General features: G+C 38.0%; 3 protein-coding genes across 53 annotated transcripts in view; 1 reads left to right on the top strand and 2 right to left on the bottom strand.

The window, feature by feature from the left end:
* LOC127424097 (uncharacterized) overlaps nucleotides 1-13,846 on the top strand; it is a 32,845-nt gene extending 18,999 nt beyond the window's left edge. For 18 of the 50 annotated variants that reach the window (XM_051668890.1, XM_051668881.1, XM_051668923.1 and 15 more), the window contains 18 exons: nucleotides 443-487; nucleotides 696-740; nucleotides 974-1,018; nucleotides 1,250-1,294; nucleotides 3,014-3,058; nucleotides 3,267-3,311; nucleotides 3,545-3,589; nucleotides 3,756-3,800; nucleotides 5,526-5,570; nucleotides 5,778-5,822; nucleotides 6,051-6,088; nucleotides 6,364-6,450; nucleotides 6,664-6,741; nucleotides 7,028-7,152; nucleotides 10,658-10,716; nucleotides 10,903-11,019; nucleotides 12,921-12,949; nucleotides 13,353-13,846. In XM_051668890.1, coding sequence (XP_051524850.1) covers nucleotides 443-487; nucleotides 696-740; nucleotides 974-1,018; nucleotides 1,250-1,294; nucleotides 3,014-3,058; nucleotides 3,267-3,311; nucleotides 3,545-3,589; nucleotides 3,756-3,800; nucleotides 5,526-5,570; nucleotides 5,778-5,822; nucleotides 6,051-6,088; nucleotides 6,364-6,450; nucleotides 6,664-6,741; nucleotides 7,028-7,152; nucleotides 10,658-10,716; nucleotides 10,903-11,019; nucleotides 12,921-12,949; nucleotides 13,353-13,457 — 1,088 coding nt within the window. In that variant the 3' untranslated portion in view covers nucleotides 13,458-13,846. The remainder of the gene's footprint in view (nucleotides 1-442; nucleotides 488-695; nucleotides 741-973; nucleotides 1,019-1,249; nucleotides 1,295-3,013; nucleotides 3,059-3,266; nucleotides 3,312-3,544; nucleotides 3,590-3,755; nucleotides 3,801-5,525; nucleotides 5,571-5,777; nucleotides 5,823-6,050; nucleotides 6,089-6,363; nucleotides 6,451-6,663; nucleotides 6,742-7,027; nucleotides 7,153-10,657; nucleotides 10,717-10,902; nucleotides 11,020-12,920; nucleotides 12,950-13,352) is intronic. The other 32 variants (XM_051668924.1, XM_051668914.1, XM_051668913.1 and 29 more) reach the window with 18 other exon arrangements.
* Nucleotides 13,847-15,217: 1,371 nt separating this feature from the next.
* Nucleotides 15,218-19,457, bottom strand: si:dkeyp-82a1.6 (torsin-1A-interacting protein 2). Of its 2 annotated transcripts, none has more exons than XM_051668925.1 (8): nucleotides 19,290-19,457; nucleotides 18,841-18,981; nucleotides 18,558-18,737; nucleotides 17,701-17,865; nucleotides 17,479-17,595; nucleotides 17,182-17,307; nucleotides 16,625-16,675; nucleotides 15,218-16,544 (listed from the first exon to the last, which is right to left on the bottom strand). In XM_051668925.1, exons 1-8 carry the CDS (start codon nucleotides 19,360-19,362, stop codon nucleotides 15,751-15,753), a joined length of 1,647 nt encoding a protein of 548 aa, XP_051524885.1. In that variant the 5' UTR covers nucleotides 19,363-19,457; the 3' UTR covers nucleotides 15,218-15,750. The 2 variants fall into 2 exon arrangements, with proteins under 2 accessions (XP_051524885.1, XP_051524886.1); XM_051668926.1 differs by having other exon boundaries at nucleotides 18,844-18,981.
* A 536-nt stretch (nucleotides 19,458-19,993) lies between these two features.
* zgc:112962 (uncharacterized protein LOC548348 homolog) lies at nucleotides 19,994-21,020 on the bottom strand (the record flags this gene model as incomplete). Its single annotated transcript, XM_051668854.1, is given in 5 exon segments — nucleotides 19,994-20,062; nucleotides 20,064-20,230; nucleotides 20,452-20,598; nucleotides 20,601-20,708; nucleotides 20,711-21,020. Coding segments are annotated over 5 exon segments (801 nt in total), but the record flags the coding sequence as incomplete, so codon positions are not given.
* Nucleotides 21,021-27,913: the final 6,893 nt, after the last annotated feature.

Genomic DNA, 27,913 nt, shown 5'->3' with positions numbered 1-27,913 from the left:
CCAATAACCCTGACTACAAAACATGGACTTGACTTGGACTTCACAACAGTGTACCAAACACATACATTCATTCAATACTTGACAAAAATACAATGGAAAACATGAGGCTTAAATACATGGACATGAGGGAACATAAACCAATGAACAAACAGAACTCTAGCAAGATAATTAAACAATAAACCAATGAAAACATGACACATGAACATGGAGGAAAAACATGAAATCACATGACAAGGGAACAGGAACTAAACTTTTAAAAATAAAAGACATGAATCAACAAAATACACATGACATATATCCTATTCGATTTCATTTTGTATGAACATTTCTTTGACTTTATTAATATGAACTTTTGTATATTTTTTTGAGCAGGATATAACAAGACAACTGTGTTAAATTAATTTGATGATAACACTAACCTAATGTTTTTATTTACCTGTAGTCACACCAACATTGCCTCTACCATCAAATACAAACCTCACTCCAGGTAAAATGCCCTGACAATTACAATAGCAGTACATTATATTACACTTGTTTTGCTCTCATATCCTATTCGATTTCATTTTGTATGAACATTTCTTTGACTTTATTGATATAAACTTTTATATATTTATTTGAGCAGGATACAAGGCAATGGTGTTAAATTAATTTGATGATAACACTAACCCTAACCTTTTGATTTAATTTAACTGTAGTTCCATCAGCATTTCCTGCAACCTCAACTGCAGACTCCACCCCAGGTAAAATGCCCTGACAATTACAATAGCAGTACATTATATTACACTTGTTTTGCTCTGGAAGTATCCTATTATATATAACATTTTATGAAATACTTAAAATATTTGTGTTTTCAACATGAAAATGTCTTTAACTTTATAAACTTTTATTTATCTCTTTGAGCAGGATATAACAAGACAACTGTGTTAAATTAATTTGATGATAACACTAACCTTATGTTTTTATTTACCTGTAGTCACACCAACATTGCCTCTACCATCAAATACAAACTCCACTCCGGGTAAAATGCCCTTACAATTACAATATCAGTACATTATATTATTTTGCTCTCATAGTATCTTATTATATATAACATTTTATGAAATATTTAAAATAGTTGTTTTCAACATGAAAATTTCTTTGACTTTATTCATATGAACTTTTATATATTTCTATGTACAGGATATAACAAGACAACTGTATTAAATTAATTTGATGATAACACTAACCTAATGTTTTTATTTACCTGTAGTCACACCAGCATTGCCTCTACCATCAAATACAAACTCCACTCCAGGTAAAATGCCCTGACAATTACAATAGCAGTACATTATATTACACTTGCTTTGCTCTCATATTGTAACGAAGTTGCTGGCTGCTGGCAATGATGAAGACGATGATGTAGTGTAGAGAACCCAAGTCCAGTTTATTTACAAAGTGAGAACCAATAACCCTGACTACAAAACAAAACATGAACTAGACTAGACTTGACTATGGCTTGGCTTGACAACAGTGTACCAAACACATACATTCATTCATTCAATACTTGACAAAAACATGACATGAACATGGAGGGAAAGCATGAAATCACATGACAAGGGAACAGGAACTACATTTTTCAAAATAAAAGACATGAATCAACAAAATACACATGACATACAACCCCCCCCCCCCCACTAAGGGGCAGCTCCCAATGCCCCAACACAAGAACAAACACAAAAAACATTACAAAGTTCCAAAGTTCTGTAGGGAGCTGGGGGGGTTGGGGGGTGTCTTGAGGCATGGGGCATGGCAAGAAATGGCGAGGGGCATGGGACCAGGGCAGTGTCCGTGGGGGGTGGAGCCATGAGAGGCTCGAGGGGCGGGGCCATGGAAGGCAGAGCCATGAGAGGCTCGAGGGGCGGAGCCATGGAACTTGGTGCCCGGAGAGTAGCCGAAGACTCAAAGGGCCAGGGTGGAGCCGATGGCAGGGAGGACCAAGGTGGTGCTGGAGGCTCGGAGGAGCAAGGCCGAGCTGTAGGATCGGAAGACTGAGGTTGAGCCGGTGGGACTGAGGACAAAGGTGGAGCCGTAGGGAAGGAGGTCCCCGGTGGAGCTGACAGATCGGAGGGACGAGGCGCAACCAGAGGATCGGAGAGCCAAAGCGGAGCCAGGTGACCGACAGACCAACGAGGAGCCGGAGGGACGAGGGACCCTGGCAAAGCCGACAGGCTGAAGGACCGCAGTGGAGCCGAGGGAACGCAGAGCTGAGGCAATGTCGAGGGACCGACAGACCAAGGCGAAATCCAGGGCTCGGAGGGTCCAGGCGGGGTCGGAGGGCCAAACGTTCCCCTTGCCTGCTCAGGAGAACTAAGGGTGGGTATAAGGGTGGGAACCATCTCCAGGTCCAACTGCTCAGGTGTGGCTGTGACGTGGCATGGAGCAGGCTGAGGCGTTGCTGTGACGTGGCATGGTGCAGGCTGAGGCGTTGCTGTGACATGGCATGGAGCAAAAGATGGCGCTAGCTCAGCGACCATGATGAAGACGATGACATAGTGTAAAGAACCCAAGTGCAGTTTATATACAAAGTGAGAACCAATAACCCTGACTACAAAACATGGACTTGACTTGGACTTCACAACAGTGTACCAAACACATACATTCATTCAATACTTGACAAAAATACAATGGAAAACATGAGGCTTAAATACATGGACATGAGGGAACATAAACCAATGAACAAACAGAGCTCTAGCAAGATAACTAAACAATAAACCAATGAAAACATGACACATGAACATGGAGGAAAAACATGAAATCACATGACAAGGGAACAGGAACTAAACTTTTAAAAATAAAAGACATGAATCAACAAAATACACATGACATATATCCTATTCGATTTCATTTTGTATGAACATTTCTTTGACTTTATTAATATGAACTTTTGTATATTTTTTTGAGCAGGATATAACAAGACAACTGTGTTAAATTAATTTGATGATAACACTAACCTAATGTTTTTATTTACCTGTAGTCACACCAACATTGCCTCTACCATCAAATACAAACCTCACTCCAGGTAAAATGCCCTGACAATTACAATAGCAGTACATTATATTACACTTGTTTTGCTCTCATATCCTATTCGATTTCATTTTGTATGAACATTTCTTTGACTTTATTGATATAAACTTTTATATATTTATTTGAGCAGGATACAAGGCAATGGTGTTAAATTAATTTGATGATAACACTAACCCTAACCTTTTGATTTAATTTAACTGTAGTTCCATCAGCATTTCCTGCAACCTCAACTGCAGACTCCACCCCAGGTAAAATGCCCTGACAATTACAATAGCAGTACATTATATTACACTTGTTTTGCTCTGGAAGTATCTTATTATATATAACATTTTATGAAATACTTAAAATATTTGTGTTTTCAACATGAAAATGTCTTTAACTTTATAAACTTTTATTTATCTCTTTGAGCAGGATATAACAAGACAACTGTGTTAAATTAATTTGATGATAACACTAACCTTATGTTTTTATTTACCTGTAGTCACACCAACATTGCCTCTACCATCAAATACAAACTCCACTCCGGGTAAAATGCCCTTACAATTACAATATCAGTACATTATATTATTTTGCTCTCATAGTATCTTATTATATATAACATTTTATATATTTATTTGAGCAGGATATAACAAGACAACTGTGTTAAATTAATTTGATGATAACACTAACCTAATGTTTTCATTTACCTGTAGTCACACCAACATTGCCTCTACCATCAAATACAAACTCCACTCCAGGTAAAATGCCCTGACAATTACAATAGCAGTACATTATATTACACTTGCTTTGCTCTCATATTGTAACGAAGTTGCTGGCTGCTGGCAATGATGAAGACGATGATGTAGTGTAGAGAACCTAAGTCCAGTTTATTTACAAAGTGAGAACCAATAACCCTGACTACAAAACAAAACATGAACTAGACTAGACTTGACTATGGCTTGGCTTGACAACAGTGTACCAAACACATACATTCATTCATTCAATACTTGACAAAAACATGACATGAACATGGAGGGAAAGCATGAAATCACATGACAAGTGAACAGGAACTACATTTTTCAAAATAAAAGACATGAATCAACAAAATACACATGACATACAACCCCCCCCCCCACCAAGGGGCGGCTCCCAATGCCCCAACACAAGAACAAACACAAAAAACATTACAAAGTTCCAAAGTTCTGTAGGGAGCTGGGGGGGGGTTGGGGGGTGTCTTGAGGCATGGGGCATGGCAAGAAAGGGCGAGGGGCATGGGACCAGGGCAGTGTCCGTGGGGGTTGGAGCCATGAGAGGCTCGAGGGGCGGGGCCATGGAAGGCAGAGCCATGAGAGGCTCAAGGGGCGGAGCCATGGAACTTGGTGCCCGGAGAGTAGCCGAAGACTCAAAGGGCCAGGGTGGAGCCGATGGCAGGGAGGACCAAGGTGGTGCTGGAGGCTCGGATGAGCAAGGCCGAGCTGTAGGATCGGAAGACTGAGGTTGAGCCGGTGGGACTGAGGACAAAGGTGGAGCCGTAGGGAAGGAGGTCCCCGGTGGAGCTGACAGATCGGAGGGACGAGGCGCAACCAGAGGATCGGAGAGCCAAAGCGGAGCCAGGTGACCGACAGACCAACGAGGAGCCGGAGGGACGAGGGACCCTGGCAAAGCCGACAGGCTGAAGGACCGCAGTGGAGCCGAGGGAACGCAGAGCTGAGGCAATGTCGAGGGACTGACAGACCAAGGCGAAATCCAGGGCTCGGAGGGTCCAGGCGGGGTCGGAGGGCCAAACGTTCCCCTTGCCTGCTCAGGAGAGCTTAGGGTGGGTATAAGGGTTGGAACCATCTCCAGGTCTAACTGTTCAGGTGTGGCTGTGACGTGGCATGGAGCAGGCTGAGGCGTTGCTGTGACGTGGCATGGTGCAGGCTGAGGCGTTGCTGTGACATGGCATGGAGCAAAAGATGGCGCTAGCTCAGCGACCATGATGAAGACGATGACATAGTGTAAAGAACCCAAGTGCAGTTTATTTACAAAGTGAAAACCAGTAACCCTGACTACAAAACTTGGACTTGGACTTGGACTTGGACTTCACAACAGTGTACCAAACACATACATTCATTCAATACTTGACAAAAACACAATGGAAAACATGAGGCTTAAATACATGGACATGGGGGAACATAAACCAATGAACAAACAGAACTCTAACAAGATAATTAAACAATAAACCAATGAAAACATGACACATGAACATGGAGGAAAAACATGAAATCACAAGACAAAGGAACAGGAACTAAACTTTTCAAAATAAAAGACATGATTCAACAAAATACACATGACACATATCCTATTCGATTTCATTTTGTATGAACATTTCTTTGACTTTATTCATATGAACTTTTATATTTTTTTTTAGCAGGATATAACAAGACAACTGTGTTAAATTAATTTGATGATAACACTAACCTAATGTTTTTATTTACCTGTAGTCACACCAACATTGCCTCTACCATCAAATACAAACTCCACTCCAGGTAAAATGCCCTGACAATTACAATAGCAGTACATTATATTACACTCGCTTTGCTCACATATCCTATTCGATTTAATTTTGTATGGACATTTTTCGACTTTATTGATATAACCATTTATATATTTATTTGAGCAGGACACAAGACAATGGTGTTAAATTAATTTGATGATAACACTAACCCTAACCTTTTGATTTAATTTAACTGTAGTTCCATCAACATTTCCTGCAACCTCAAATACAAACTCCATTCCAGGTAAAATGCCCTGACAATTACAATAGCAGTACATTATATTACACTTGTTTTGTTCTGATAGTATCTTATTACATATCATGTTGTATGAAATACTTAAAATAGTTGTGTTTTCAAGGTGAAAAACTTTATTCATATGAACTTTTATATATTTCTTAGGGCAGGACACAACAAGATGGTGTAAAATTTATTTGATGATAACACTAACCTAATGTTTTTATTCACCTGTAGTTCTATCAACATTGCCTTCCCAATGTGGGGATTATGTGGTGTGTATGCATGTGAATACTGTATATGCTGCTTGCAAATGGCAGTGCTATTTTATGTCTGCACGTAAAGTTTATAAAATATAATATGCACATATAATTTGGCTTGCAGTCTTGCATGGCTTTCTTGCCACTCTCTCCCTAATTTTTTGTCTGTGTCTCTGACCTTTTTCAAGTCAATACATTTGCATCTGATGGATAAAATTATGCATATTTGAACGCCTCCATGCTAACTTTGGATGTGTGTGTCTGTTTGTGTGTACGCGTTTGTATGTCAGAGATGTGTTTTAGCACTGTTACTTCTCAGTCGTCTATGTTTTCTTGACTCCTCTCTCCTGATAATCATCAGGCCAGTTTTAAAAATGGTAAGTGCCTTAAAAAACCAGCATAATTTACCAGAGTTCTTTTTAAACTCTTATGGGTTTTTTGTTTTTTCAACTTTTCTATAATGAGTCACATGGAGTAGTACCAAAAATCAATTTTCATGACTGCCAAAATGTCATGATATGAATTATTCACCTGTCTTTCAATTAATTTCAGATACTATAAGAGATGGCCATTAATGTGTCTTTTCACAGGTCACCATGACTGGGTCTGTCTTTCAACTAGCTTTCATAATTGTTGCTGTCGTCCTTGTACTGATAAGAGCAATTCAAGTAAGAATGATTTATTTTCACAACATAACTGTTTGCTATATGTTAGTAGATTCCATTAATCAGTTGGTTTAACTGATACTGTAAATGCCATGACATGCAAAGCAGAATCATAAAAGGAAACCACAATAATTGACACTACAACTTCTCAAACAAACTCAAATGTACATACATGCTCATACATTTTGTGTCAATATTTTTTTTATTCTATTTATATCCTAATTATATTATAATATATTTTATAATAAAATTATATTAAATATATTTTAATATTATAATTCTTTGTTAGTATGTGTGTGTGTGCGATTGTGCTGGTTTGGATGTTGCATTTCCTACTCTGACAGTGATTTCCATGGTTACAAGCTTGCTGCACACCATCACTGTTTTTCTTCACTGTGGACCAAGCCATGAGCTGTGAGTGTTAAAATATCTTTAAATATTAGAAAACTACTTGCTTGATGAGTAAAGGTGAGAAAAAGTTTCAGAACTCTGCTGAAAAGACCAGCATTTGTTGTGTTTTGGATGCTGGTCCTTAGTGTGGTATGCTGGTGTGTCTTCTTAACTAGATTATCTTAACTAGCAATACTGCCTTTGTTAAACAGCGGGTAAACCAGCTTCATCAGCTAAGTTTTGCTGGTGAGCAGCACGGCTATGCTAGTACACAGCTAAACCATCTGTAAACCAGCAATAAAGGGATAGTTCACCCAAAAATGAAAATTCTCTCATGATTTACTCACCCTCATGTCATCCCAGATGTATTAATTTTTCTTCTGCAGAACATAAATTAAGATATTTAGAAGAATATTTAAGCTTTGTAGGTCCTTACAATGCAAGTGAATGTGTGCCAAAATTTTGAAACTCCAAAATCCACATAAAGGGATCTTAGAAGTAATCCATATGACTCCAGTGGTTAAATCCATGTGTTCAGACATGATATGATAGGTGTGGGTGAGAAACAGATCAATATTTAAGTCCTTTTTTTGTCATAAATTCTCCTCCCTGCCCATTAGGGGGCGGTATGCAAGAAGGATGTGAATCACCAAAAATGAAAGTAAAGTGGAAATTGACTGAGCAGGGAGGAGAATTTATAGTAAAAAAGGATTTAAATATTGTTCTGTTTGTCACCCACACCTATCAAATTGCTTCAGATTGTATGGATTTAACCACCAGAGTCGTCTGATGTACTTTTATTTTGCCCATATGTGGATTTTGGAGCTTCAAAATTTTGGCACCCATTCACTTACATTGTATCAATATAAAGAGCTGAGAAATACTTCTAAAAATCCTAGATTGTGTTTAGCAGAAGAAAGAAAGTCATACTCATCAGGGATGGAATGACGGTGAGTAAATGATGAGAACTTTAATTTTTGGGTGAACTATCCCTTTAACCAGCATAAAATGATGTGTGGAAAATACATGCTGGTCAAAACTGGACTTTTCAGCAGGAAACCTTTACAAATTACCTATAAGCATGCAAGAATGCTCATGCACTGGAGTCTGAGGTGTAAAAACTAGATATGAAATATATGCAACGTATAGGGGTGCCATAAGGGGGCCGTATAGGCGAAAATGTACAAGAGGGACACCCATCCCCATGGGGAATTTTTTGTAGGGAGGAGTCTGAGTTCATATGACACAAACTGGTTGTTACAATCTCGTTAATCCTCAATAAGGGTGTGTTCACACTTGTAGTTCGGTTCTCTTGGTCCGGTCCAGAAAAGAAAATGATACATTTAGTCCTGGTTCGCTTTGCGTTCACACTGGCATTTTTAACACCGAACCTAAAGATACAAAACAAAAGGCATAAGGATAAGGTCACAATATGATTGGACACTTTCCCTTAATCTATCACTGAACATTTTGAACACTTGAGCATTTTTATGCATTTTTTCCAGTATATTGGAAATATGCTAGTCGGACCAAATGTTAATAAGGAACTTTACCTCCTCATTGCTCCATGTTTGCCCTCTGCTCATTTTGTTTTTCGTACACCGCTCTTACTGCTCTTTCTATGTTATCAAATCACTTGATTTTTAGGGTCGCATCTTGTGACATCACATCCTCTTATTGGTCCGTTTAGACATCTTTGGTCCATGCTGCATTCATATATCAGTCAAACCACACCAGAGTTCGTTTGGAAGCAGACCGAGACCCACTATTCAGGGTGTCTCGGTCCGCTTGTTTGGTGCGCACCAAGGTTCGGATGGCAGCGTTCACACTTGTTCAAATGAACCGCACTAACAGAGCAATCGCACCAGAGTTCGTTTTAATCGAACCAAACCTGCCAAGTGTAAACACACCTTAAATGATTCATGCATTATGTCACGGTGCTCATCCATGAACTGAAGCTTATAAGAATGTTCCTCATGTAGCATGGCAACGATTCTAAACACATGTTAATCTACAGCTAAGCGGGTGAAGCAAAATACATTTCATTCGGGATTCTAACTACACCCAACAGAAATTTTGCTCACTGATTCTTGAGATAAGGGACAAAACTGTTTAAAATCTGAATTTTTATTTTTTAATACTAAATTAATTTGAAATGGATATATTTGTAGACAAAGGTCTCAGCTAACGAACAATGTAAGGGAACAGGTTTTTTTCTAATTTTCTCTGAAAATTGACATTTATTCACTTCATAACTTGCATCTTACTGTCATTTGTGTCAACTCCGTCAGACACACCAAAAAGCGTGCTATTTTAATTTGATTCATCCAACAAGTGTAAAGTCTTTAATTATCTAATAATATTGTTCAGTAAAGGAGTTAAGTGATAAAATACTTTCAGTATTTTCTTTTTTCTTTTTTCTGTTTACATACTATTCTGAAAATTCTGACTGAGTTGGCAAATTTTAATATTTTTCCATCTTAACCATGTGTTGTACACTGGAGCCATTTTTTCCCCCTCAGTTGAAGATGCCTCTATAAACTAAACTAAAATGCCAAAATTGATCCCACAATTTTAACAGAAATTATAATAATGAGAATGACAGAGTTGACAAGTTGAAGATATGACTGCAGAGACTGTTTGTTTAAAATATGAAAAATATCAAACGTACCAGAACATGTGTCCTACTGTTGCATCCACCATGAGCATGAAGTGGGAAAGGGGTACTCAGAGTAAAAGCTGACCAGGACATTGTCTGATTAATTCAGGATTTAAAAAAAAAAATCTGATGCAAAGGGATGACACAAATTTGATAGGCAGTTTTTTTATGGAAAATATCATTTAAAGTTTTCTTAATGTATTGTTTGATATTTTACAGATCCCTACCTTTCATTTGATATTTATATTTATGAATTTGTTGCATTTTTAAACACTTTGTTTAGCAGTTTAACATTGTGACCTCTTGCTGAGGACAGGTTAAGTTACATGTGCTTCCATGTACAGAGCATGCATTTAAAAAGATTCTAATGAAATTATTTTAAAATAAAAGTAATGAATGCCCTGACTATACACATTTCCTTTATATTTAACTTTTTTTCCAGTATTTTTATTGTTATGAATTTCTTGATTTTTAAAATAAAGATGACTTTTGTGTGTAAGACATGTTTTGTCCCTTATCTCAAGAATCAGTGTGCTAATAAGAAATATCAAGAAAGTTTTTTTCTATTAGAAATGGCTGAAAATACCTTCAAATCAATATGTGATTATGGGAAAATAAGTTTGATTTGAAAGGACTTGAAGGTATTGCTGCTAAATGAAGTGCTAGTAGTTTTACGATCTAAATGTTACCTCTTCCAAAGACAGTGAATGTTGAACTAAAAGAAACGGTTTGGTTTATTTGGATTCTCATCTGTTACTGGAACAAGCAGTCTAACCCTTTTAGCAAGAATGAGAGATCGCTTTTGGAACTTCATATTTACACAGCACATCTCTGTTTTGTATTTAAATGTCTTCAAACTTTGACACGCAGAAGGAAGTATTGGCTGTACGGCCTCATCATTATGGACCTACTAAATACCTGCATTACAAGTAAGTGTTCTGTTTTCACCTTACTCAAGACATTCATTTTATATTCTAATAGATATTTTCCCAGTGAAAACTAATTCAGATTGAACTACCAAATCTACCCAGTGAAGCTACATTTTAGTTTATAATTCCCTGTTTCCAATGTCTTTGCTTCATGTCTTCCCTTATCCCTATCTGTTACTCTTTTAGCGGCTGCAATATTTGTTGGACTGCGGTGCTTTCAAGAGCAGTGGCTACTAATATTAATGGGAGTTTATGTTATTTGGGAGATCATGTTGTACATCAGTCAGATAAGAAAAGACGGAGGTAAAGACCTGGGTATTGACACTATAGTGAGATATTCCCATAATGAACCACATAATTGAACTCTACAGACTTCTAAAGTATGCTATCAGTGATGAGTCACACCCAGACATGTACTCTTTTGAACTTCCTCATGCATGTCCCAGAATTCATTTTCACATTGAAAAATAATGTAAAGAGAGGCATGATTTATTATTATTACATTTTTACAGTACAGGTGCATCTCAATAAATTAGAATGTCATGGAAAAGTTCATTTATTTCAGTAATTCAATTCAAATTGTGAAACTTGTGTATTAAATAAATTCAATGCACACAGACTGAAGTAGTTTATGTCTTTGGTTCTTTTAATTGTGATGATTTTGGCTCACATTTAACAAAAACCCACCAATTCACTATCTCAAAAAATTAGAATACATAAGACCAATAAAAAAAACATTTTTAGTGAATTGTTGGCCTTCTAGAAAGTATGTTCATTTACTGTATATGTGCTCAATACTTGGTAGGGGCTCCTTTTGCTTTAATTACTGCCTCAATTCGGTGTGGCATGGAGGTGATCAGTTTGTGGCACTGCTGAGGTGGTATGGAAGCCCAGGTTTCTTTGACAGTGGCCTTCAGCTCATCTGCATTTTTTGGTCTCTTGTTTCTCATTTTCCTCTTGACAATACCCCATAGATTCTCTATGGGGTTCAGGTCTGGTGAGTTTGCTGGCCAGTCAAGCACACCAACACCATGGTCATTTAACCAACTTTTGGTGCTTTTGGCAGTGTGGGCAGGTGCCAAATCCTGCTGGAAAATGAAATCAGCATCTTTAAAAAGCTGGTCAGCAGAAGGAAGCATGAAGTGCTCCAAAATTTCTTGGTAAATGGGTGCAGTGACTTTAGTTTTCAAAAAACACAATGGACCAACACCAGCAGATGACATTGCACCCCAAATCATCACAGACTGTGGAAACTAAACACTGGACTTCAAGCAACTTGGGCTATGAGCTTCTCCACCCTTCCTAGACTCTAGGACCTTGGTTTCCAAATGATATACAAAACTTGCTCTCATCTGAAAAGAGGACTTTGGACCACTGGGCAACAGTCCAGTTCTTCTTCTCCTTAGCCCAGGTAAGACGCCTCTGACGTTGTCTGTGGTTCAGGAGTGGCTTAACAAGAGGAATACGACAACTGTAGCCAAATTCCTTGACATGTCTGTGTGTGGTGGCTCTTGATGCCTTGACCCCAGCCTCAGTCCATTCCTTGTGAAGTTCACCCAAATTCTTGAATCGATTTTGCTTGACAATCCTCATAAGGCTGCGGTTCTCTCGGTTGGTTGTGCATCTTTTTCTTCCACACTTTTTCCTTCCACTCAACCTTCTGTTAACATGCTTGGATACAGCACTCTGTGAACAGCCAGCTTCTTTGGCAATGAATGTTTGTGGCTTACCCTCCTTGTGAAGGGTGTCAGTGATTGTCTTCTGGACAACTGTCAGAGCAGCAATCTTCCCCATGATTGTGTAGCCTAGTGAACCAAACTGAGAGACCATTTTGAAGGCTCAGGAAACCTTTGCAGGTGTTTTGAGTTGATTAGCTGATTGGCATGTCACCATATTCTAATTTTTTGAGATAGTGAATTGGTGGGTTTTTGTTAAATGTGAGCCAAAATCATCACAATTAAAAGAACCAAAGACTTAAACTACTTCAGTCTGTGTGCATTGAATTTATTTAATACACCAGTTTCACAATTTGAGTTGAATTACTGAAATAAATGAACTTTTCCACGACATTCTAATTTATTGAGATGCACCTGTATATCCCATTCTACTCTGAACACTTGGATTTGAACCAGTAATATTTCTGTTAGCTGCCATACAGTCTTTTTTTATTGCATTTTTATTTTTTATTTTTTTTACCTCTGCAGATATTCAGAGTCAGATTCTGGAAAAGAAAGTAAGTGAACTTTACATCTGTTTATTTGTTCCAGTAAAATAAAGACAGATCCATTTAACTGTCTTAGTGTAAAGTTATTTCACTTTTAAGTAAACTTATTAGCAAATCCACACTGAATGACAAACCTGCTATTCTCAAAATCCACAATAATGTAAGATCATGGCACCTAGATCTGTATTATTTACTTTGAAAGATCAAACACCCCTGAGTGTCTCTGTATGGCCTACTGCCCTTCATTACTACACAGGAGGTTGACCTCAAACATTTAATGAGTAAACTCACTAATTTATAATGCCAAAGACGTAGACTCACACAACAATTTCAGTTGTTACATCTTACTACCTTAAAGGCATAATATATAAAAGTCTCATATTGTTTTTTGTTTTTGTTTTATTACTTACAGATATCCCCATGGATCATTATGTTTATCATCTTTTCCATACTTAATGTAATGTTTACAATCGCACTTATTGCAGGAGTTTCTTTGGAAAGAATGATAACGTGTTAATCAAAATACTTCTTTAAGTTTGCAAAATGAAAGCATTCTGTGGGATTGAAATTCTGTAGATTTGTTTTTGTTGTCAAATGACTTGCAATTCTTTATCTGGAACTTTATTGCCTTTTTCTTAAATAAGATTATAAAGTGCATTTTAAAAGATGACTAATATATTTTGAAATGGATTTCCCTCTTTTCCTGAAAATAGGTTATCAAAACTATACTGTTATTTAAAACTCTGTAAATAATAAACTTCATCTTGGTTCCACAGAATCTTGGCAAATTATTAATTTTTTTAGGTGTAGGAGTTGGAGTGGGAGATTGTTGTGGAAATTAACACGTCTCAGAAAGCAAGTGTCTCATCTGGCAGTCTATATTTTCATGTCATTGCTGCTTTTCAGATGTGGAGAAATCTAAACTGCATGCATCAGTGATATTGTAAACAAAAGCGTGTAACCGTATATTCACATAAGTGAATTAAGTGTATAAAAAAATACATACACATTCACCAAAGTTTACCATTATTTTTCTGTTAGGTTCTGCAATGTTTTGACACGAACAATATAATACGATTGGACTCTTATCTCATAATTAAAATGTATTGCTATGGCAAAATTCCTGTTTACCTTCCTCTTTCACTGTAATCAGATCATATCTGTGCCCAGACTTGCAAAGGCCAACAATGTATATAAAACAATGCTATTGTTGTAGAAAGCACTTGGAACCTGTAGCTGTCTGGTGATGCATCACTTCCTCTTCTTAGGCAATCGAGAAGAAATTGAGAAGAGTGGCAGTTCTGTGGTTGGAAATGCCTTGTTGATGAGAGAGGTCAACAGAGAATGGCTAGACAGGTTCGAACTGACAAAGTCTACGGTAACTCAAATAACTGCTCTGTACAATTGTGGTGAGAAGAATATCATCTCAGAATGCTATTCTGAGATGCGGGTTGGCCGTTTTGGCGGCATGAGGGGGACCTACACAATATTAGGCAGGTGGCTTAAATGTTGTGGCTGATCGGTGTATAATCATGTTTACATGCATATTGTTTATGTCTTGTGTTTTCAGCTACCAATAACAGTGAGGTATTTTCAGTTCTTTTTAACACATTTTACCATATTCAAATACATTCCGCAGACTTCCTCCAAATTCAGCACAGAAAATAAGAGAACGATTTCACAGATTCAGCCTGGACCTGCTCATTGTTACTCATTGTGCCCTGAGCACACAGAATACAATAATATTAAAATAATCTAAAAAGAGTATAATGCATGTATGCTAAAAAAAATGTTTATATATTAGGATAACTCAGGATAGCTCATTTTAGTAACAAATTGTTTTTGGCCCAGTTACAAGAAATATAAAAACGGTTAAGAAACCTTTTTAGAATTGCTGTAATTGTAAGTCTATTGTCACTAAGTGGTTTTCTTAACCTAAAGAGTTGATTACTACACTGTTGCTATGGGGACAGTCTGGAAGGTGTTAAAGAGCAATGCAAAAAAAAAAAAAAACTGCAACCAAATAATTTTACAAATTGTTAGAATCTTTACTTGGACAACCAGCTGGGGTAAGAAATCTTCCTTCAACTGTCATTACACATAATTTGATACACAAATCAAAGATCTGTGACAGAAAATGTGACAGCAATATCATTTATTAGGACATCCATTCAATACCCCGAGCCCTCAAGAAAGATTAAAGAGCATGTGGAGTAAATCATCTATGATAAAACTGCCCACACCAAAAGACAATAAAATGAAAACTCACACCAAGAGACAAATATAAACTCAATTTTAATCTTAATATTCTAAGTCACAAACACACACACAAAAACAATAATGAACCAAAACATAATTTAGACTCGTAAAACAGCCTAGCTTTGAAGTAGAGAACTTAAAAACAATCAGTGCAAAATGTATCAGTCATTATCGCACCTGGACATGGAAAGAACTATTCGTAAGCTGATTTATGTTGCATGCCAAATGCTTCTGCATTACTATTGTATTGTCAAATGTTCCCTTTCACAAACAACATGTAATTGGACATGTTGTTCCTTGGTTTCCATATATTTAATTAAAAAAAATGAGACATATACAAAACATTTCTTTAATATACAACATTTATAAACAAATACTTAATACAATTGTCTTTTAAAAACTTCTTTGGAATAAAGATCCTCTTTGTACACTTATGTGGCCCACAAATCTAGCCATTATAACTAGACGAGTTTAACTGAAAACCATACAAAATGACAAATCCAGCTCGATACACTGAAGCAATCTCATTTTTTTTGTAAACGCCAATCAGGTTAAGCCTCACAACCCTCTTGTTCAAACTTCTCCTCTGCTGCCACTGGCAGGATGAGGTGAGAAATTCTGCTCCAGAGTCCGCTCAGTTTGTCCACGTCCATTTCATTAAACTTAGCTGACATTTCCGAGGGGACAAACAAGCTTTTAATTTGCTCATATACCATGTCTTCCACTACACTCAGACTGACCCCTGGATCTATTGTATCCACAGAAAGCATCACAGTGAAGACCAGGAAAACATTATGGTAGGCTGCATTCTCGTGGTCACAGTAACGATAGAATATGAGTGTCGATCCAGGAGGAAGCTCCTCAAAACGGTGGATGACAGCCGCAGATTTATTACCTCCAAATGCTTCCCTCAGAGTGGTATCAATGTCCAACTTGACCTGGTCACTGTCTTGTGCTGTTTTGGTGGTCCCATTGATTTCGAAGATTGAGGAATTAAGGGAAGCGGAATAAACTGCAGCTAAGCTTCGAGCAAGACAGCCCAGTGTCCTTTCAGCCTTAATGCCAGAGGTCAGAATTAAGCTGACCGGTTCAGTGGGGTTGACTGTGTGCAGGTGGCGCTTGAGATGTTTTCTACTCCTTGTCCAGAACACGGAGCGCTGACTGGGAAAGAGGAGCTGTAGAGCAGCTAGCTCCACATCAAACTTCTCCATTATACCAGTTTGGACCTCATCAGTTGTAGGCAAAGGTGAGTCTTGAAACTTCTGATAGCAGAGCAAGCCCAAAGCCAGCAATCCTATTACTATCAGAGACCACTGAAACGACTTGCAGATGTACCATGCACACCCTAGAATGGACATGGAGTTCTGAATTAACATCTAATTTATATTTTTAATTATGTGGAATGGGTGTGGGATTTGAAAATACCTCTAGAGGTGGAGGCTGGACTTGCTTTTGAGATGACTAGCTTCTTTAATTCTTTAAAAAGACACAAAGAAAGAGTAGGAATTACAATCTACCAATTTCTATTTCACAGCTCTCTGGAATACTTACTGTGACTCTGATTGGTCAGTCGCAACGTTCTGTAATCAAATATTTTTGTATAATGGTCACTAAACCTAATAGTTACCCGTTGTCCCTGGCAACCACTCTCAAAAACTCTGAAATCAATTAATGTGGTTTCTTTTCACATTTTTTAAATAATTTCAACATATTTAATTTCACGTTAAGTTCTTTATTTATTTAATAAGTAACCATGTAATAAGCATGATATTGCAATATGATCAGGGTCCGGGGTTTATTTTGCCATAATGACCAGCTGACTATACATAATCCCTTACTTAAATGTATTTCATTTATAATATCTTGATACGCATTAAAGAAAAATTATAAGGAAGAAGATATTTTTGAAAGAAAGGACAAAAACAGTACGCATTAAACACAAAGCAAATGTGCAGAATGAAAAAATTAGATATTTTTCTCACCTGGGGTTTTGTGATATGGGGGTTGTTTTGTGATAGGAAGGTTATTTGTTTGGTAACCATGAATTCTATGGGGTTCAGATGGTTGGTACCGGTTCCAATTCCCAAAAAGCGGAGCTCTGAGAGCATCTATAGTAATGGGAAATACTGTAAACTTTGTCCATGTAACACTAAAATGCATGTACAATATGTAACATATTTAACATAAATACATAAGAGGAACCGTGAAAAGCACTTTAAAGAGTTCTTACAGTAAAATTATAACAACTTTAATACATATAATTAAATGATTTTGCAAACCTCTGGCCTTTTCCTCTCTGTGATCCTGATATTTTATGCTGCTCCTCTTTTTTAAGACCTCTTGCTGGTTTTCCAGTGGTTTGAGCTGAACAGGTACAATACCCAAACTACAGGGCTCTGCAAGGACAGCTACATGTTAGTGAAATAAACTGGCATTTCTATGCGTTTCTCTAAGAATCATTATTATTCGTAAACTGAAAGACTTCAGTAGTGATAACGAACCTTTAAATGTGGTTTTGGAGCTGTAATTTGCTTGTGTTTTGGGTCTGGGCAGCTCAGGGTCAGCTGTCTTTGGGTGAATGGATCGTCGGCTCCTCAAAATCGCTTTGGTTTCCAGGTTTCCTTGCCATACATTGGTAGGATGCTTTTCATCTATCGCAGACCCAGCTGAGGTACACAGGGAAAGAACATCTTATCATCATCTCTCATCATTTACTAACCCTCATGCCATCTAAGATGTGAATTACTTTCTTCTGCAGAACACAAATGAAGATTTTTAGAAGAATAACTCAGCTCTGTAGGTCCATACAATGCAAGTGAATGATGGCCAGGTGAAGGTCCAAAAAGCACATAAAGGCAGCATAAAATAAGCCATATGACTCCAGTGGTTAAACCCATATCTTCAGAAGTGATAAAATTGTGGGTGAGAAACAGATCAATATTTAAGTCTTTTTTATTATTATAAATCTCCACTCTCACTTTCGCTTCCACATTTTTCTTTTGTTTTTGGTGATTCACATTCTTCTTGCATAATGCCACCAACTGGGCAGGGAGAAGAATTTATAGTGAAAAAGGACTTGAACATTGATCTATTTCTCACCTACACCGTTAATATCGCTTCTGAAAAAATAGATTTTCCACTGCAGTCATATGGATTATTTTTATGCAGCCTTTATATGCTTTTTAGACCTTCAAAGTTCTGGCAACCATTCACATGCATTGTACAGACCAACATGAGGGCGAGTAAATAATGAGATCATTATCATTTTTGGGTGAACTATCCCTTGAAGTAACATAACACCAATTCTATAGGACACATCAACATTTATAGACATTTCATTCCTCAAACAGGATCTAACATTTCACACTGAGTTCATGGTCCTGCTCAGCCTCCTCTTCAGAGTTCACATCTTCATCCTGGTCTACATTTTCATCCATCTCCACATCTGCTTCGTCTGTGTGATTAAATCCATCACTGCTCTCCTTTCCACTCCCTGCTTTCTCTGCTTCTTGAAGCTTTTGGATCTTAACAGGGGATTCTGTGATGATCCAATGACAAGATAATGAGGACAAAAGCACAGCCAATATATTTTGCATAAAAATAAAATAGAAAGTTCGGACTTTAAATACATTTTCACATACCACCATCATCATCATCATCATCAACATCTCCCTTTGCGAGGCTCTTGGATCCATTGACAGCTCTGGATGCCGCATCACCTTCCCTCGCTTTTCGGGTTCTTTTTAAGGGGGGTCTGGGTTTAAGATCTGCATTAAATAAAACTAAGAAAGAGGTAATATATAATTAACTTACATCGTTCGTTTTATCATCAGTGAGACAAAAGTGAAAGCATCTTGATCATAAGTTCATTTTGCGCTAGTGACTGTTAGATTGTTTTGAATAGCGGATCACTGTCAATTTAACAAGACACAGTAACTACAGATTGTGATCCCAAGTAATAATCTTATTAGTATTGTTTACACGAAGGACGAAACTTGACAGTTTAGGCTAGCTCTAATGCTCAAGCTAACCATTGAGTTTCAGTTCAGCCCAGTTAGCTAGTCCTAAAAGAAATGTTACATAAACAAACCTGTCTTGGATGATTGTCTGGTACTTTTCCTCCTAGATTGCGATCCATATTCTTTCAAATCACCCGAGTCCATTTGTTTTATATCAAACTTTTTCTTTCCGTTGCTACTATACCCAGAAAACGGAACTTCCACTTGTGGCCTTGGCGGAACGATTTTAATGAGACACTTTCCCGGAAACAGTTAACAAAATTTAGTTTCACTTTTATAATAGCTTCATTGCGCAAAATTATTTTCAGTTATCCAAAAGAGACACGAGAAAGAATATATAGTAAAGTAGATGTATTTATTTAGGCACGTTTTTTATTTATTAAGCTATAATTAAAAAAAGCACACCATGTATGGCCTACTCATACACAACATGTTCACCATGTAATTTCAAATTAATACAACAGTTCAAGATTTTAAAAATCAGATCATAAATAAACCTGATTTAAATTAAGATACAAACATAAAACTTCCTTTTCCCCCCTAAAGTGCCCAGATTCATAATAAAGTATGATGTCCTGATAAAAAATAAAAAGGAAGATGTTTTGAGTGCAAAACTGAGAGGAGCATTATTTATACAGTAGTACTACATACCTGGAGACTCACCTATATATGTGTGTGTATACATATATATAGAGCCCTCATTTGAGAGGCAAAGCAAGTGCTTAATATTTCAAGTAGTAATTTGCACAAAAGTCTCATTGTCCTTAAACTACTTTCATGCTGATTCACCCTCAAGCTCCTCAGGACAGCCCTGCTGTTCGGTTTTCCCTTCTGCAGCCACTGGCTAAAAAAAGATGAGAAATTCTGCTCCAGAGTCCCCTTAGTTTGTCCACATCCACGTCCATTTCATTAAACAGAGCTGACTTGTCCAAGGAGACAAACTTCTCTTTTATTCACTATTGTACCATGTCATCCACCTTTTCTAGTCTGGCATCAGCTGGGACTTGCACTTCTATAATTATAATTATAATTTTCTTTATTTATCACACATTTGCACATATACAGTGAAATTCTTCTTTTTCACATATCCCAGCTAGGCTGGGGTCAGAGTGCAGGGTCAGCCATGATATGGCGCCCCTGGAGCAGATAGGGTCAAGGGCCTTGCTCAAGGGCCCAACAGTGGCATCTTGGCTTGAACCCCCGACCTTCTGATCAGTAACCCAGAGCCTTAACCGCTGAGCCACCACTGCCCTGCATCAAGCATAACAGTAAATGGCAGAAAGACATTTTTATATGCTGCATTTTCATGGTCACAATAACAGTAAAAGATAAGAGTGGATCCAGGAGGTAACTCCTCAAAGCGGTGAATAACCGCGCATTCTTGTTGTTCCCAAAGGCTAATCTCAGTTCACTATCAATGTCCAGTTTGACCTGATCATTGTCTTTTGACGCTTTGCCTTTTCCATTAATTACCTGGTATGGGCAATGCAAAATGCTTTAGCCAAGCGTTAAGCTAGGCACCCAAGCGTCCTTTCAGCCCCATGACCAGATGTTAAAATCAGACTGACAGTCTCTGTGGAGTGGACAGTATTTAGGTGGCGTCCGAGATGAATAAGACTCATTCTCCAGAGCTCTGGGTGCTGATTTGGAAAGCTAGACTCAACTTTTTCCATTTCCTGATTTAACACGTCCACCACATTAAACTCTTTTTGTACAGGTGGAGTTGAGTCTGTATATAACACAGCATAATCTCCAAATAGCAGAACAACAAATGCAGCATAATACCACAAGGTTTCTGTAAAAAAACAAAAAATAAATAATCAGAGCGAAGTTGTAGGCAGCTTCTCTGAACAAATCATCCCAATCATCCCTCTACAATATAATGGTAAAGACTGCTTTGTGACAACAAATTTGCATATACAGTTATGATCAGCATGGAGAGGAGAACTACTAACTGTCATTGCTTGCCATACTTGTATGTGTTTGTCTTTCTTGTAGAAGTCCAGAAGAGGCGGTATCCTTCAGAGGTTCTAAATGAACAAATCAGTCAGCATCTTTTAAAATGTGAAAATGAAACACCTTTTTAGTATTTGATATGCGTCACATTGCAACAATGTCTCTAATTCCTAGATTATTGAGACCTAATCTAGAAACTAAGATTCCAAAATGTAAAAAAAGGAACAATATGACATACCTAAGAAGAAATAGCTTTTAAACTAAACTTAGCAAAAAAAGAAACTTCCCTTTTTCTGGACACTGTATTTTAAAGATAATTTTGTAAAAATCCAAACAATTTTACAGATCTTTATTGTAAAGGGTTTAAACAATATTTTCCATGCTTGTTCAATGAACCATAAAAAATTAATGAACATGCACCTGTGAAACAGTCGTTAAGACACTAACAGCTTACAGATGATAGGCAATTAAGGTCACAGTTATAAAAACTTAGGACACTAAAGAGACCTTTCTACTGACTCTGGAAAAACACCAAAAGAAAGATGCCCAGGGTCCCTGCTCATCCGCGTGAACGTGCCTTAGGCATGCTGTATGGAGGCATGAGGACTGCAGATGTGGCCAGGGCAATAAATTGCAATGTCCATACTGTGAGATGCCTAAGACAGTGCTACAGGGAGACGAAGGACAGCTGATCATCCTCACAGTGGCAGACCATGTGTAACAACACCTGCACAGGATAGGTACATCCGAATATCACACCTGTGGGACAGGTAAAGGATGGCAACAAAACTGCCCGAGTTACACCAGGAACGTACAGTCCCTACATCAGTGCTCAGACTGTCCGCAATAGGCTGAGAGAGGCTGGACTGAGAGCTTGTATGCCTGTTGTAAGGCAGGTCCTTACCAGACATCACCAGCAACAACGTCACCTATGGGCACAAACCCACCTTCACTGGACCAGACAGGACTGGCAAAAAGTGCTCTTCACTGACGAGTCGCGGTTTTGTCTTGCCAGGATTGATGGTCGGACTCACATTCATCATTGAAGGAATGAGCGTTACACCGAGGCTTGTCCTCTGGAGCGGGATCAATTTGGAGGTGGAGGGTCCATCATTGTCTGTGGCGGTGTGTTACAGCATTATTGGACTGAGCTTGTTGTCATTGCAGGCAATCTCAACACTGTGTGTTACAAGGAAGACATCCTCCTCCCTCATGTGGTACCCTTCCTGCAGGCTTATCCTGACATGACCCTCCAGCATGATAATGCTACCAGCCATACTGCTCGTTCTGTGCTTGATTTCCTGCAAGACAGGAATGTCAGTGTTCTGCCATGGCTAGCGAAGAGCCCGGATCTCAATCCCATTGAGCACGTCTGGGACCTATTGGATCGGAGGGTGAGGGCTAAGGCTATTCCCCCCAGAAATGTCCAGGAACTTGCAAGTCCCTGTTGGAAGAGTGGGGTAACATCTCACAGCAAGAACTGGCAAATCTGGTGCAGTCCATGAGGAGGAGATGCACTGCAGTACTTAATGCAGCTGGTGGCCACACCAGATACTGACTGTTACTTTTGATTTTGAGCCCCCCTTTGTTCAGGGACACATTATTCCATTTCTGTTAGTCACATGTCTGTGAAACTTGCTCAGTTTATGCCTTAGTTGTTGAATCTTTTTAACAACCCTTTTTCATACAAATATTTACACATTAAGTTTGCTGAAAACAAAAGCAGTTGAAAGTGACAGGACATTTCTTTTTTTGCTGAATTTATATTGACAAACATTATTTCTGTCACTATCTCAGTCTACACCAGGCAGACCCTGATCACTTTTGTCTGTGCCAATCCGTTTCTGTGTCTCGCCAGTTACACTGATTTTATTTCTTTTGATCACTGAAGGAGCCACAATTCTGTTGTCTCTAAGAGAATGTTATGGCACCAACTTTATTTTAAATCCCAAATGTGCAACTAAAGCACTAATACTGCACAAAATAAAAGTTAGCTCTTAACCTCTAACTCTGTTGTTGAAATGTTACCATGTTTCAACCCCTTCAATTTATAAATGTTAACATTCCAATAAACCATTATGGCAAACATAATGTCTGCTGTAAATCAAAGAATGGTCTTAACTTCATGCCACACATACCATCCTCTCCCTTGTTTTCTGAGAAAGTTTTACCTGGCAAAGAATCACTTGATGGACCAGCTGCTGTAAAGTTTATCTTTGTTAACCCTGCATCTGCAAAGAAGGAAGAGCAGTTGTAACTGTTTTATGGAGTGTGGCTGAAAAATATCTCACTATGTTGAACAGCATTGTGCTTTAACTTGATTCCAACCACAGAGCTGCTTATACAAGAAAATATAGTAAGCAAACAATGGCAATAATATGATTTATTATGAGAAAATTACCTTCTTTACTCTCTCTTTGTTCATTGGTTTTCTTTTTGTCCTCTTCTGTTTTGGATGTTGGGTCATAGTAAGGACTGTCACTGTGCTGCTTGGAATCTGGAATCTCTGTGTGTCAGACAAGGAAGACGTATTATAATATTATCAATCTTTAGTTATAATGATCATAACAATAAAAGTTGGACTTCATGCATTCTGTACTTACTATTTACTCTTTTATCTTTGTTACTTGACACAGAATCACCAGATGAGAAGACAAAAGGTTTGAGTATTTCTGTAACTGCTTGGGAATTTCTTGGGATTTTCAGTCTCTAGAATTTACTCCGAATGGCGGCAAAAACAAAATACAACCAGTGAGCTGCAGTTCTGTGGATGGAAGTGCCTTGTTGATGAGAGAGCTCAACAGAGAATTGCCAGACTAGTTCGAACTGACAAAGTCTATGGTAACATCAGATAACCACTCTGTACAATTGTGGTGAGAAGAATAGCACTCAGAATGCTATTCTGAGATGCGGGTTGGCACGAGGGGAACCTACACAATATTAGGCAGTTGGTTTTAATGTTGTGGCTGATCGGTGTATATATTATACAGGTGCTGGTCATATAATTAGAATATCATCAAAAAGTTGATTTATTTCAATAATTCCATTCAAAAAGTGAAACTTATATATTATATTCATTCATTACACACAGACTGATATATTTCAAATGTTTATTTCTTTTAATTTTGATGATTATAACTGACAACTAAGGAAAATCCCAAATTCAGTATCTCAGAAAATTAGAATATTGTGAAAAGGTTCAATATTGAAGACACCTGGTGCCACACTCTAATCAGCTAATTAACTCAAAACACCTGCAAAGGCCTTTAAATGGTCTCTCAGTCTAGTTCTGTACGCTACACAATCATGGGGAAGACTGCTGACTTGAGAGTTGTCCAAAAGAAGATTATTGACACGTTGCACAAGGAGGGCAAGACACAAAAGGTCATTGCAAAAGAGGCTGGCTGTTCCCAGAGCTCTGTGTCCAAGCACATTAATAGAGAGGCGAAGGGAAGGAAAAGATGTGGTAGAAAAAAGTGTACAAGCAATAGGGATAACCGCACCCTGGAGAGGACTGTGAAACAAAACCCATTCAAAAATGTGGGGGAGAACCACTACGCACAGACGTATGCAAGATGTGGGTTTCAGCTGTCGCATTCCTTGTGTCAAGCCACTCTTGAACAACAGACAGCGTCTGAAGCGTCTCGCCTGGGCTAAAGACAAAAAGGACTGGACTGCTACTGAGTGGTCCAAAGTTATGTTCTCTGATGAAAGTAAATTTTGCATTTCCTTTGGAAATCAGGGTCCCAGAGTCTGGAGGAAGAGAGGAGAGGCTCACAATCCACGTTGCTTGAGGTCCAGTGTAAAGTTTCCACAGTCAGTGATGGTTTGGGGTGCCATGTCATCTGCTGGTGTTGGTCCACTGTGTTTTCTGAGGTCCAAGGTCAACGCAGCCGTATACCAGGAAGTTTTAGAGCACTTCATGCTTCCTGCTGCTGACCAACTTTATGGAGATGCAGATTTCATTTTCCAACAGGACTTGGCACCTGCACACAGTGCCAAAGCAACCAGTATCTGGTTTAAGGACCATGGTATCCCTGTTCTTAATTGGCCAGCAAACTCGCCTGACCTTAACCCCATAGAAACTCTATGGGGTATTGTGAAGAGGAAGATGCGATATGCCAGACCCAACAATGCAGAAGAGCTGAAGGCCACTATCAGAGCAACCTGGGCTCTCATAACACCTGAGCACTGCCACAGACTGATCGACTCCATGCCACGCCGCATTGCTGCAGTAATTCAGGCAAAAGGAGCCCCAACTAAGTATTGAGTGCTGTACATGCTCATACTTTTCATGTTCATACTTTTCAGTTGGCCAAGATTTCTAAAAATCCTTTCTTTGTATTGGTCTTAAGTAATATTCTAATTTTCTGAGATACTGAATTTGGGATTTTCCTTAGTTGTCAGTTATAATCATCAAAATTAAAAGAAATAAACATTTGAAATATATCAGTCTGTGTGTAATGAATGAATATAATATACAAGTTTCACTTTTTGAATGGAATTAGTGAAATAAATCAACTTTTTGATGATATTCTAATTATATGACCAGCACCTGTACATACACACACACACACACACACTCATATAGTTGAAGTCAGAAGTTTACATACACTTAGGTTGAAGTCATTAAAACAATTTTTTTTTTTTTTTTTTTTTTACCACTCCACAGATTTAATATTAGCAAACTATAGTTTTGGAAAGTCAATTAGGACATCTACTTTGTGCATGACATGAGTAATTTTTCCAACAATTGTTTACAGACAGATTCACTTTTATTTGACTATATCACAATTCCAGTGGGTCAGAAGTTTGCATGCACCAAGATGTGCCTTTAAGCAGCTTGGAAAATTCCAGAAAATTATGTCAAGCCATTAGACAATTAGACAATTAGCTTCTGATAGGAGGTGTACCTGTGGATGTATTTTAAGTCCCACCTTCAGACTCAGTGCCTCTTTGCGTGGCATCATGGAAAAATCGAAGAAATCAGCCAAGACCTCAGAAAAAAAATTGTGGACCTCCACAAGTCCAATTCATCCTTGGGAGCATTTTCCAAATGCCTGAAGGTACCATGCTCATCTGTACAAACAATAGTACGCAAGTATAAACACCATGGGACCACATAGCCATCATACCACTCAGGAAGGAGATGCATTGTCTCCTAGAGATGAATGTAGTTTAGGGCAAAAAGTGCAAATCAATCCCAGAACAACAGCAAAGGACCTTTTGAAGATGCTGGAGGAAACAGGCAGTCAAGTATATATATCCACAGTAAAACGAGTCCTATATTGACATAACCTGAAAGGCTGCTCCACAAAGAAAAAGCCACTGCTCCAAAACCACTATAAAATAGCCAGACTACAGTTTGCAAGTGCATATGGGGACAAAGATCTTACTTTTTGGGGAAAAGTCCTCTGGTCTGATGAAACAAAAATTTAACTGTTTGGCCATAATGACCATCGTTATGTTAGGAGGGAAAAGGGTGAGGCTTGCAAGCCGAAGAACACCATCCCAACCATGAAATATGGGGGTGGCAGTATGATGTTGTGGGGGTGCTTTGCTGTAGGAGGGACTGGTGCACTTCACAAAATAGATGGCATCATGAGGAAGGAAAATTATGTGGATATATTGAAGCAACATCTCAAGATATCAGCCAGGTCACAACTGGGTCTTCCAAATGGACAATGACCCCAAGCATACCTCCGAAGTTGTGGCGAAATGGCTTAAGGACAACAAAGTCAAGGTATTGGAGTGGCCATCACAAAGCCCTGACCTCAATCCGATAAAAAAGGGAATGTTTTCTACGATTAAATGTCAGGAATTGTGAAAAACTGAGTTTAAATGTATTTGGCTAAGGTTTATGTAAACTTCTGACTTCAACTGTGTGTGTGTGTGTGTATATATATATATATATATATATATATATATATACACACACACATACATACATACATATCAATATCAGTAAAGGCATAAGCCTTTAGAGTTGAGGTTTGTGTGTTTGTATATCTCTTGAGTCAGACAGGTAACAGTATAATGTGTCAATTCTGTGCAACCACTTACTGTAAAAATCACTATAAACCATTCAGACAAACATTAATTTAAGAATAACAAAAACAGGTTTGACTAATTTCATTCATGCTACACTTACCATCATCTCTTTTTTTTTTTCATTACAAATACAGTGAACTAAAAAGAATCACCAGGTGGGATAAGCCACCTTAAAGTCTTTCTTTTTTAATCCTGTATCTGAAATGAGGGAAAAGCCATTTAAGTATTAACTTAACTATGTGAGTCAACATGTATATTCACACTATACAAAAGCGTACACCAAACAGAATTGTTGTTTATAGTTATTTCTGAATATGGACATGTGCACATAAAATGGAAAGGTCTTGGGGGATGGGTCTCAATATGAATCCTATATATGCTGTATAAGGTTAATAGGTAATATTATAGCTATCACAGTCTATTAGTGTCCCATCATGATTCAGGTGCAAATTATTGCCCAGACTGCTTAAGTAGAATGTGGACAGTGGAGAAGAATACGTGTAATTAATCATCATGTAGGATTCAGTTTAAAAAAATTGTTTTTGCTAAGAAGCAAACAATATAGAACATACATCTCAATGTTATCAAATATCTTTCATGTCTGTAATGCCAAAAACATATGGAACATGTCCCCTAGAAGACAACACAGTCATTAGTTACATAAAAGTGAAGTAAAACAATACAGAAA

This window comes from Myxocyprinus asiaticus, chromosome 33, assembly GCF_019703515.2.
Source record: "Myxocyprinus asiaticus isolate MX2 ecotype Aquarium Trade chromosome 33, UBuf_Myxa_2, whole genome shotgun sequence".
Taxonomy (NCBI): domain Eukaryota; kingdom Metazoa; phylum Chordata; class Actinopteri; order Cypriniformes; family Catostomidae; genus Myxocyprinus; species Myxocyprinus asiaticus.
This window is presented reverse-complemented; position numbering and strand designations above follow the sequence as displayed.

Excerpts from the sequence above, each read along its gene's own strand:
- si:dkeyp-82a1.6 (XM_051668925.1), bottom strand. The coding sequence starts at position 19,362 with ATGGACTCGGGTGATTTGAAAGAATATGGATCGCAATCTAGGAGGAAA. Across the intron at positions 17,866-18,557 it reads CCATGAACTCAGTGTGAAAT|CTGGGTCTGCGATAGATGAA; the intron begins GTTAGATCCTGT and ends TGTGTACCTCAG. Across the intron at positions 16,676-17,181 it reads CCCATATCACAAAACCCCAG|AATTAAAGAAGCTAGTCATC; the intron begins GTGAGAAAAATA and ends GTCTTTTTAAAG.